General features: G+C 46.5%; 1 protein-coding gene across 1 annotated transcript in view; it reads left to right on the forward strand.

Annotated features, from left to right (window-relative positions):
• zranb3 (zinc finger, RAN-binding domain containing 3) overlaps positions 1–12,523 on the forward strand; it is a 61,718-nt gene that overhangs the window by 35,247 nt on the left and 13,948 nt on the right. The window contains exons 14-18 of the mRNA XM_061226460.1: positions 4,779–5,054; positions 7,744–7,844; positions 8,837–8,938; positions 9,881–10,023; positions 11,934–12,071. Coding sequence (XP_061082444.1) covers positions 4,779–5,054; positions 7,744–7,844; positions 8,837–8,938; positions 9,881–10,023; positions 11,934–12,071 — 760 coding nt within the window. The remainder of the gene's footprint in view (positions 1–4,778; positions 5,055–7,743; positions 7,845–8,836; positions 8,939–9,880; positions 10,024–11,933; positions 12,072–12,523) is intronic.

The raw sequence follows: 12,523 nt of genomic DNA on the forward strand, positions 1-12,523 counted from the left end.
AGCAGTAATTACAGGGGTCAAGCACTCATAGCTACAAACTACCAGTGCTGCTATTGTAGATAGGTAGATAGATAGATAGATACTTTATTCATCCCGAGGGAAATATTAGGCATCCAGTAGCTTAGTATTGTGTTTAAGTGTAAGATTGCATTATGTTCCCTTCGAGGCGTAACATAATGTCACAATACACTATTTTGAAGGAATGAATTGCAAGTAGGTTTAAAGATGAAATTGTTTTATTCTGCTTTAAGGTGTGAAACATGTCACAACTGAAATATTCACATATGCACAGTAAATAATCAGATTATATGGACTTTTCAAGCTAAACACAGAAAGTTGGAAACAATTGATATCATTTGGATACAAAACCCCACCAAATGAAAATATCCACGTACTCCTCCGAATGAACGACATGAGTTCATTTAAATGGAGCGTTATATCATGGAAGCCAGTCAGCGTGTAATGAGCTGAGTTAATTGGCCAGAATCACAGGCTCTCTGTGAACCTACAGAATTAATGGAACATCTGCTATATCCTGTAAATCAGTGGTTCCCAAACCGTTTCAGTCAGACCTCCCTTTGGTAATCGAACATTTTTTTTTAAATGTTCCAGATGTTTCCACGAAGCTAGTCAAGTGGCCAGAGCCTCTTCGGGGGGCTTTCTCCTGGGCAACCAGAGAGCTTGCACTCCACCTCACGGACGAGCTTGGTGCTTTGGCTGCTTGTTTGAGGCACCATTGCTTGAAGTGATGTTGAAATAGATTAAATAAATTGAAACAATGATCAATGGCTCTCATAGCGCCGAGTGTGAAAAGTGAACTGTTAGCAGAGTAGCATAGCCCATCCAGCAGGCTGCCAGGCTGCGGCTGTTACCCAGATAGAAAAGCACAGTCCATAACCTTACCTTACCAGCTCACTTTACATAACTCTTTCTCTTCATGTCAAAATGTCACTCCTTGGCAGAAAATGTCCATTTTCCCATAATAGAAAATTGGGTAAAATAATTGCATCCTATAAATGGCTTGGGTACAGTTCAGATGGGGAGTATAATATCTTGACATGTTTCATATTTATATTTTAAATATATTTGAAATGTAGGGATAAACTGCAGTTCTTCACTTTATTTGCCTGGGGATTAGAACCGCTAGGTGGGTAATATATTTATATGTGCTTTTAATGAATTGTATGTTATTTTCATACTTCTTTGTCTCCTGAAGTAAATAATGTATTTATTTAATAACAGTGTATATAGTTACTGTTTTTCATTTTAATACAATTTAAGAAGATTATTATGAATAAAATTAAGACTTTGAGAATAAATTCTTAAAACTTGGAAGAAAAAAAAAATGTTTTTGGACTAGTCTCTCATAGTGAAGTGACTTCCAGAAGGCACAGAAAGGCAGCCCAAACTTGGGGTACAGATCTATGAGACCACAGCTGTTGCAAAGTTTGGAGCCATACCAGCGCTCCCTTTGAAAAGTGGAATGACGGGGTCCAAGTTTTCAGGGCGCACAGTGTGTCTCACAGTTATGGAGGAACGGGGCTTCGGCATGCCTTATCACGAGCGCTGCAGTGTAATTTCGGCATACTCCGGTCCCTGGGTTTACGGAGCTGACGAACACCCTCATCTAAAGTTGCGTGACTTTCTGTCAGACTGTCAGCCCTTGTGATATCGTCGAATAAGACGCAGGGAAAACATCTTTTTTCCTTTCCCTCCCTGGCCGACTGATAGCGGCCTCCGCTTGCCGTGACGGCGCGGGCGGATCTTTGTGGGATTACCTGTCCCTTCATCCGTCCGCGGCCGTGACTGGTGGAATTCGCGATGGCATCTCTGCCGCCCCGTCTCGCGGTCTCCGCTGCTCACGCAGATCTCTTCCCGCTTCCAGTCAGCTTACCGGCGCATCTCCCCGGCGGCCGCGTTCTTATAGCCGCGCCTCGACACATGACCGGTGTGTTTCTTCTGATTGGACCAGACGTTTCCATTTCATTCCCTGCTCAAGACCTTCTCAAGGCTACTAAATCTTCCGAAAGGGACCATGCCAATGCCACCTGAGCCTTGTGGAGTTTTAAAGCCAGGCAAGGACACCGTTTGAGGCGCTGTACCTGTAGAAGGGGCGAGTCCTAAAGTGGGAAAGCCACACAGTGCTCGGTTCCTTGGGGGAGTGACGTTTGGCCATTTCTGAGTCCGGCTGGAGGAAATGGGGGTCTCCACAGTGTTTGGGCCTTCACTGTGATGGCTGTTTTTATTGCAGATGGATGACTGATACAGACCTTCCAGCACAGCTTGTGTTTATCGCTTGGAAAGACCGATAATTCACCCTCTTCATTGCCCTTATATTGCCTCCTATTCTCTCTTTGTGTGATAGTGGAGCCACGCATTCCAATACGACTGTGCTGAGATTAATGGGAAAAAATGAAGCTCATGAATAAATGGCAAAGGTGTATAAATACCAGCATTTTAATTAAAAAGCGAACTTCTTAATACCAGTGCCAGAAGAAAGCAGTGCCCCTTGTTAGAATTAAGTTTTATTTTAATGGCTATGTGGTTGTACACTGTGAGGTATGTAAGACAGCAGCTCCCTCTCTCTCTCCCTCCCCCTCCTTCCCTCCCTCCATCTCGATCTCTCTACATCTACATTGTACATTTGCATATCAGCACACAAGATGTGGAATTTAACACATTTCCAATGACAGAGAAAGCAGAAGCGATCTGTGGGTGAGACGTATCTCACAGGAGCTGAGTTGGCACGGTATGAATGAAAGGGATGGATGCGGCGTTTACTGCAACATGTGAGGCTGGATGGATGGCACAGTCAGCAGAAGGGCTGTGGATAGGGCATTGATGAAGGATTGGTAGGCCAGGGTTGGGACGTTCTTCACTTCCCTTCGCGTCCCTATGGTGAATCGCATGTCCCCGTATGAAAGGATGGGGACACTGCTGTGTGCTGACGTGCGTCTCCAGAGTACGTTCCAGTGTGTTCATTTGCCCACCTGAAATATGATTGCCATCTTTGATTACATTACATTATTGGCATTTGGCAAACGCTCTTATCCAGAGTACAGTTGATTAGACTAAGCAGGAGACAATCCTCCCCTGGAGCAATGCAGGGTTAAGGGCCTTGCTCAAGGGCCCAACGGCTGTGCGGATCTTATTGTGGCTACACTGGGATTAAAACCACCGACCTTGTGGGTCCTTGTCATTTACCTTAACCACTACGCTACAGGCCACCCCTGCATGATGAATATGATGAATATGATTATAAAAAACCCTGTTTAAAATACACAATGCAGGTAATTAACTATATTTGAAGCAAAAAGAGTATGATAAGCTATATTCTACTGAAAGAATTGCTCAGAATTGCCACCCACAATTTTACCGTGCACCCTCCACTCATAGAGATAACATCTTCCGTAGTGTGTTATGAGATTGGGGAACATATTGGGTATGTTCCCCATATGGTTCCCCATACGAGGGAACGGTTCTTTGACCGTTCCCTCACACAGCATCTCCCTTCCTCTCCCTTCTCTAAGAGCGGAGAGGGGGGTCAAATTGAGACACCGTGCAAGAAAATCCATAAGAGACTGACGTTTGAGAGATGGTCTTCCGAGCAGAGTGTTTTTGAGGTAACACAGAGACCGCGTTTCTGAGGTAGCAGCGCGACCGTGTTTTTGAGGTAACAGAGAGACCGCGTTTCTGAGGTAGAGAGACTGCGTTTCTGAGGTGGGGTGAAAAGCAGGGCATCTTTCTCCTTTCAGCCATATCAGTGACCCATTGTGCCATGTGTTACTGAAATCAAATACGCTGTGCTGGATCAAAGCCAAATAAATTATGCATGATCTACTATCAAATGACATCAAGGCATTTTTCTGAGCTATATTTATGTGTGTCCCCCTAGGCTAAAACGTGCTATTGCCTGAACACTTTATTAATATTATTTATTATTATGATATGATGTATAATGTTTTTTTTTTTATCTTGGTTGTGTGTGGATTTATTTTGCACAACTGTACATGCAGTAAAATATGACACAAACTTTTGGTTATCTCTAGCTTTTATTTTAAAGCTGATGGAATAGCAGAAATTAACCAGAAATCTATCACTGTAAATAGTTTATGTTCTAATTCTGTTATGTTGAATGCGCCACAGCGCACATGTAGATATTAACGTAACGTATACAAGCCATTAAATCCTGTGTGGCTGCCATGGCAAGGTCCTCAGTACAATAGACGTAATAGTGCTGTAATTAATTGATATCTCATTGATGCACTTTTCTAGTTTCCCTCTTCAGTGGAAGGCCCTCTCCAGTAATACTTCAGGTACATTTAGGCTCTTTCATTATGGCACAGTGAGCAGAGGAGCGTTCAGGTCCTGTAATTATGACACAGTGAACAGAGGAGCGTTCAGGTCCTGTAATTACAGCACGGTGACCAGAGGAGCGTTCAGGTCCTGTAATTACAGCACTGTGAGCAGAGGAGTGTTCAGGTTCTGTAATTACAGCACAGTGAGCAGAGGAGCGTTCAGGTTCTGTAATTACAGCACTGTGAGCAGAGGAGCGTTCAGGTTCTGTAATTACAGCACTGTGAGCAGAGGAGTGTTCAGGTCCTGTAATTATGACAGTGAGCAGAGGAGCGTTCAGGTCCTGTAAACACAGCACAGTGAGCAGAGGAGCGTTCAGGTCCTATAATTACAGCACAGTGAGCAGAGGAGTGTTCAGGTCCTGTAATCACAGAGCTGAGAGGCTCAAGTGGAGATGTTGCTCTTCCATCGTCTCCTACCAGCCGCCAGCAGTGGCTCCAGCAGCACTTCAGGGGCCGGCTGGCCCACAGCCCCAGCACGCCCGTGTGTGGTGATCTCCAGCTCTGACGGCGAGCCGGACCCCAGCCCCAGCCCCGGCCCCTGCCCCTGCCCCAGCCCCTGCCCCAGCCCCGGCCTCCCGTCCCGGGCACCAGGGCAGGAGGAATCAGAAGCGGAGAGAGGAGGAAAGTCGGAGGAAGACGGGCGTGAGAGGATGGACTCGCCAGGAGAGAGCTCAGCATCCCACAGCATTGCCGATGGTAATCCTCCCTTAATCTCGCCTGTCCTCTATGTGTAAATCCAGTGATATTTCTGTGCTTCTGTCTTATCCCCAGCCCTTTGTCTGCGGACTGTTTGTGCATACTTGCACCCATGCGTTCATGTTGTTGTTGTTGTCGTTGCATTGCAGCTCCCTGCCCAGGCCGAGTGGTTTCCCTGAGGCATAACGCTGTCACTCCGAATAAACGCATCAATATTCTGTCTAGGTGGGGTTATGGATCGTTATCGTCCAGAGGATATTGCCAGTTTCCTCACTTCCCCCCCTGCAGACTCCGATATTCAAAATTTCCCAAAAATATATTTCTGCTTCTGCAGCCTGTCGTAATTCCATCTTTTTTTAATTTAGTCGGATTATATCCCTCTGGATTTGGAGGACAGAGCAATAAAAAAATGCATTTTACACGTCTATTTCAAATATATAAACCGTGAAAGATCTATATCGCTAGTATATGCTGCATACCAAAACAGCTCATCCTTTATTTTACTATTCAACCTTGGAGGAATTCCTCATGACTTATAATTTCTTTGAGAATGCATTACCCTTTCGTATTAACTCTCATTTCTCTTTTACCCGGAATCCATAAATCAGAGGTGTTTATGGGGTCTGCCAATATAAGCTATAGATTTTAATGGTTGTTAATGGAAGATTAGCTTGCGAACCGCTAGCTGTTCTGCGCCGCATCAAAGGAGTGTGTACCGTCTTTACCGCAGAGGCACCGTCAATGGGCCAATGTTAGAGACTCACTTTCTTCCAGAATCGGCAGCAGGAAGGCACTGGTAACACATTCCAATTAACACCCCAGCCCTTCTGAAAGCACCAACCCCCCCCACCCCAACACAGAGCGAGCGAGTCAAGGCTTTCAAACAGCCGCGCTACGAAAGCCATCTGCTGCCAGCGCGAGGAGGGGGGGGGGGGGGGGCTGAGATCTGAGAAACGTAAGCTTTTCATTCTTCCCTCCTCTTCATCTTCCTCCTCCTCCTCCTCCACTTCTCCTTGGGCGACGGCGCGGCGTTGGCGCACTCTCACAGAGAGACGCTCTTAGCGTCGTGCGGTTTTTCCGACACGGCGCCCCGCGGGCTATTTTCAGACGCCGCTTTCTTTATCCTCTGGGGGGGGCGTCTGTTAATGCGAAACACCGCAGCCGACCAATAAGATTGACCCACGGAGCATCGGAGGCGCCGCGCTGATTGCTTCCACTTCAGCCCCGTTGTTCGGCGGAAAGCGCTAGCAACTCGTCGTCCATTTTTAGCTCCGGGCTGCGCGCTGAGACGTTTCCTTACGGCAGAAATTACAGTGCCGGTCACTTCCTCTCCCACGTTTCACTCCCGGTCTTACATTGCTATTATAAATAATGTATTGGCCGGTTCGCGCGCCTCCATTAGCCAGTGCTTACAGTCCGCAGACAATTTCCCGGGTCGAGACATTTTCTCGGTACATTTGTGTTTGGTTATTGATTGACCCCCCCCCCCCCCCCCCGATCTACTCGATTAAATTTAGCACACCAAGCCATTTGTTATTACGGTCCTTCTTGTATACACCAGAGTGGTTTGTCCGAAGAACATATTTCTCTAGTGTTTACTCGTATAGCTCACGTAATTACCTGTAGTTTCAAAAGCAAAGTCTCATATTGCCTGGGGATGGTGGATGGACAAATGTTTATGCAGCTGGCTGTATGGGTGAGTATGTGACCTGTAGGGAAATAAAAGTAACTGTGCATCAAAACACACATTAGAATGTGACCCTTGCATCTTGTAGCCTACCATCCATTCATATTGGAACACCAATAATAGATGTACTGTAGCTGCAGGTAGCACATCCAGTGTCCAGGTAGTCCGTGCAAAATTCTACAAAAAGCCTCACCACTGAACTGCCCAACACCACTAATAAACCACAAAGAGCCAATGCAAAAGCTAAGATGCTTATCTTAGTTTTAGTAACCAAAATGTATGGAGAAGCCAAAGAATCAACACATAGCAACGCATAGCACAAGTCAAAATCATAAGACAGAAGTTACCCCTAGTCTCTACTGGCCACCAAATTTGAATAAACAAATAAGCATTATAATTTCAATAGGATTTCAACAACTAGGAACTTGGTGTTATCCAACATTTTATAAATGGAATGGAAAGGAGTGAGAGCAGTCCACATAATTGGTAAGCCTATTGTTTGGCCCATGTCTCTCACAGTTTTTTCTTATGTCTCATAATGGCTTCCTTGCCTGCCGTTGACAAATGCCAATTTGGCCTTTCATGTGGTGCAGATTGAAGCCAAAAGATATTAAATAGTGCGGTGCTATGAAGTGCTCCATCATACAGTTAGATGTTCAGTTACAGCAGCATTGATGGTTTTAGGCTACTCTGCTTTGCAAATCTTTTGCATTTATCTCATCTGATGGTGAATCTGAAATTTCAGAACATCTAATGTATTTTCTGAAGTTTATCGGAAGAGAGGAGTTGGTAATGAGCAGCAGTGCGGAATGCGTTTTCTTTCCAAGTGGCTGAGTTGAAATCTTGGGCAGAACTCTAATGCCAGTCAGTAATGGGAAAACGTGTATTTACTTCCTCAAACCTAGAAGAGCATTAGTCTGATTGTTATCCCACTAGCGGCTCCTTTGAACTTCATTGAAGGCCGTTGCAAGTTACTGAATGTTCTCTCTTCCCCAAACCTAGACGAGAGCGTCTGCGATCCTGCCCATAGCAGCCTCCCCCTGTACGAAAGCCTGCAGTTCTGTGCCAGCTGCAACTCAGACCGGATCTACCTCTACACCAAGGTACGGAAAATCTGCCGTCTCGCCCTGCTGTCCCTCACCGCCCACAGTCCAGTAGGGCCGTACAGGTCTGGGTTTTACCAGCCATCCACAGCGGAAATGTGTTAACACCTCCACTCCACCCGCCCCCACCGTGCTCCAGCTTGGCTTTCACTCTTTTGCTCGAGTTAAGGAAAGCGGCACTCACAGGAACGGTAATGAAACGGCATGAGGGGGAGGGACTTGAGACGAAGAATGCGGCTCAGACTGGATTCGATATAAAGAAAGGCTTTTTTTAAAAGGCTCTTATTGCATGCCACGCATTACCTGTGGTCAATTTGGAAATAATTATTGTTAGGGCATGTCACACAAATTCTGTGAAATCAGGAAAGCGTAAGATAAAACATGACTTCTGACAACGCGGCAGGCGGTGGGAGGTATAAAGGATGAGAAAAAAGAATGAGGGAACAAGGGAAGAAAGGAAAGAGCTCAGCGAGACAGCCATGGAAAGTGTCTGGGGTAGATTTAAAGTGGAGCACAATGACAGTCTGGATAATAATCTGATGAGCAACAGAAGATGAGACTTCACCGTCTCAAAAAGATTGCACTCAAAGCACTTGCTTAAAACATGCGGTACAAAGGATCACTGATTTGAACTAAACTGGGTGTCAGATTATCTTAATACCAGAGGTTTTCTTCCAGGCCTCCTATAGGTTTAAATCTTTAAAAGAAGGATTTTTTAATTAGATTATGGGTGTTGAGTACTGCTGAGCCTAATTAAGAATTGTAAACAGCGATGGTGGCCGTTTGTCAGCTGCCCTTGACCATTGATCGTGTCCACTTTAATCACATTGGCTGTGTTTCCCACTCCTAATCTCTTCGATTGGCTCTGGGCTGGAAGAGGCAGGGTGTAGAAAATGGTGGAAGGTGTATGGACTAGGTGTGTGAGGGTATGTGAAAGGGGAGGAAGGGGGAGATTCATGGACCCTCAGTTTCTCCTCTTCTTCTTCTATTAGGAGGGCAGTCCACTGAACTGCAACTTCATCCCCATGGACATCAAACTGGACAGCTGGGAGGACCTGTCAGAGGCTTTCCAACGGCGGGAAAACAGGCGGCAGGTCAGTGCGCACAGAAAAAGAACACATCGCCCCCTTCCCGCGTGTGAGTGCGGGGAGACTCCCAAAAGGTGAGGCGTAGAGAGGGGGAGAGCAACAGAGAGAGGTGTGTGAGTGAGAATGAGAGAACATAGGAGAGAGAGTGAGAATGAGAGGGAATGTGAGAGCGAGAGAGAGAGTGAGAATGAAAAAGTGTGGGGCGGAGTGAAAATGAGAAGGCGAGCGAAAGGGAGGTTTTTAAAAAAAATAATTCTTAAGAAATGAATCACACAATCATCTCGCGGATATATACAGAGAGACAGAGAGTGTGTGTTTGTTTTCGGAGCAGTTAGAGTTCAAACATCACGCAATGTTCAAAATTAATGGGATCCCTTAAAGACATGATGCCGGTACTCCTGCTAAGATCGGCAGCTGCAAGAACAACAACAGAATTGCACGAGACAATCAAGCAGCAGAGACAAGTCTGATCGAAGCATGCAATACAAAATTCTGCTGTTCACAAAACTTGAAATGAATGATGGATTTTCTGTTTACTCGTTGTGTTCATTACCAATTCATTAAGAAGAATAGCACAGAAACAGAGTATATGAAGTGCTGCTGTTGAAAAAGAAAGGAACCACTGGTGGACTGAATTAGGGCTGTACGAGATATCCTATATCTACATGCAAGATAAGATATGAACATGCGAGATAAACACACATCGCAAAAGACTGCTTGAACTGCTATGAATAGTATTTATTTAAATAGATTTTCTGATTTTTTTTATTCAGTAGGCATAGGCTATTCATTTGCTATTCATTGTCTGGGGTCAGCAGAAAGACATTAGAGCTGTGCGCATTTGTTTATTTCTCGGAAGTCACATCGTCATTGCGATATTCGACAGCGTTATGGCATGTTGTCGTGGTATTGCGCGGCCCTGTGCTGAACACTGTCGTGGCGTCTCAGGTGCTGCAGTTCGTGCGCGAGTGGAGCACCCTGACGTCTATGAAACAGAGGGTGGTGCGTCGGAGCAGACGCCTGTTCCACAGCCCCATCCTGGCCCTGAGTGACATCACCAGTGGCCAGCGCAGGCAGAGCATCACCAAGAGGCAAGCCACCCACCCAGACACCGCACGCCTTCGGTCATTAAACCCAAGCCCTGACTCACTTTCCCATACTGAATCCTTCTGCTCACGCAACTACCGCACCAAGCCCTGACTCACTTTCCCATTCTGAATCCTTCTGCGCACCAAACTACCGCACCAAGCCCTGACTCACTTTCCCTTACTGAATCCTTCTGCGCACCAAACTACCGCACCAAGCCCTGACTCACTTTCCCATTCTGAATCCTTCTGCGCACCAAACTACCGCACCAAGCCCTGACTCACTTTCCCATTCTGAATCCTTCTGCGCATCAAACTACCGCACCAAGCCCTGACTCACTTTCTCATTCTGAATCCTTCTGCACACCAAACTACCGCACCAAGCCCTGACTCACTTTCCCTTACTGAATCCTTCTGCGCACCAAACTACCACACCAAGCCCTGACTCACTTTCCCATTCTGAATCCTTCTGCGCACCAAACTACCACACCAAGCCCTGACGCACTTTCCCATTCTGAATCCTTCTGCGCACCAAACTACCACACCAAGCCCTGACTCACTTTCCCTTACTGAATCCTTCCGCTCACCCAGCTACCGCACCAAGCCCTGACTCACTTTCCCATTCTGAATCCTTCTGCGCACCAAACTACCGCACCAAGCCCTGACTCACTTTCCCATACTGAATCCTTCTGCTCACCAAACTACCGCACCAAGCCCTGACTCACTTTCCCATTCTGAATCCTTCTGCTCACCAAACTACCGCACCAAGCCCTGACTCACTTTCCCATACTGAATCCTTCTGCTCACCAAACTACCGCACCAAGCCCTGACTCACTTTCCCATTCTGAATCCTTCTGCTCACCAAACTACCGCACCAAGCCCTGACTCACTTTCCCATACTGAATCCTTCTGCTCACCAAACTACCGCACCAAGCCCTGACTCACTTTCCCATTCTGAATCCTTCTGCGCACCAAACTACCGCACCAAGCCCTGACTCACTTTCCCATACTGAATCCTTCTGCGCACCAAACTACCGCACCAAGCCCTGACTCACTTTGCCTTACTGACTTTTCAGAAAAGTAAACATGTTAACCCCAGTATTCTGGAAAAACTACCACCAAAACTGGTTAATATAGTTAACTTGCTAAGACTGCTAAAGAGCTGAAGTCGTACGATTATTCATTTATTTTTAGCAAGCAAACCTGAGTATGTTGAGAATAGGCTCAGTATCGATACTGATATGTAATGTTATGTGGTTGTCAGAGTAGCTTTGTTTTGTTCACTGAGATTCATTCGCCCCTCAGCCTGCAGAGTAGAGGCCGTTTCCAATCTCATCCGGTGCCTCACTGCCTCTCTCGTTCCTATCTGCACTCTATTGTCTGAATAAAGCCAAACGCCTACCCGCTCTCCTTAAAAAATAAGCACCTCATCAGTCAAAAAGTGATTACTGGGCACGTTTAGTTGTGCAGCGCTTCCACGGAGAGGTAGCCAGCCCTCCCGACACTTAGAGCCAGCAGCTCCTCTCCCCATTCGCTGCTCGTAGCCACGGAGACAAGTGCCAATTAATTAGGTGAGAATTTTGTGTCCTTTTTTTTATTTTTTATTTTTATTTATTTTTTCTCGACTCTCCTGCTCCTTGAGGATCGTTCTGGGGGAACGCTTCAGATTCGATTTGAACCGTGCAAGCCCCACCCCCTTCTCCACCCCTTCCCCTCTAACTGCCTGACACCCCCACCCCCTCCCGCTGCAACCTGTACGTCAGCGGGACATGTCTTTCATGTGGTCCTTTTCATCCTCCGCACCCTGTGTGGTACTCTTTCATGAGCCCTTCTCTTTCATGTAGATGTGCAGAAGCAGCATTCCCTCCTTCATACATTTTCACGGCACGTCCCTTTACCCCCGGAACCCCGTTTAGGTACCTCACCAAAGAGGACGTGGCCGAGGCGTCCCTGAGCCGGGCCCAGAAGGACGGGGGCACCGTCCGAACCGTCGCCAAGGAGGCCTTCTTCACCAAGAGGACACCCGCCAAGATGGCCGACTCCGTACCGGTCAAGTGAGTTGCCTTCTTCTGTTTAACCGTGAAGACGACTGATAATGGCACCCCAGACCTGTCTGAAGCACAGGGTCTTTCTGAGTCATTACTGTGAATATCAAAGCCGGAGCCTTACATCCGTAACGTTTGGCTGTTGGTCACTGCGAGGTGGTAGATTCCTTTTTCAAAATGGAGGGAAAGGGCGCTCCACATGCTGGCTCTCCTCGGCATCGTTGCCACTGATCATGTTGGGGGTGTGGGGTGATGACGCAGATCCTGTCATCTATAGTGGGGTTCCATCCAAATGTTTTTATGTGAATTTGTGCCTAAGAAAAGTCAGAAGTCCTTAAATGAGAGAAAAAAAAAAGTGAACGTAAACAGGAGAAGATGGAGAAGCTATGGTAAAAGGTGATGGAAACAGTTATTTCAAATGAATGATGACGCAACGGGCATCTGCCATTCTTTTGTTTACG

This window comes from Conger conger, chromosome 17, assembly GCF_963514075.1.
Source record: "Conger conger chromosome 17, fConCon1.1, whole genome shotgun sequence".
In the NCBI taxonomy this organism is placed as follows: domain Eukaryota; kingdom Metazoa; phylum Chordata; class Actinopteri; order Anguilliformes; family Congridae; genus Conger; species Conger conger.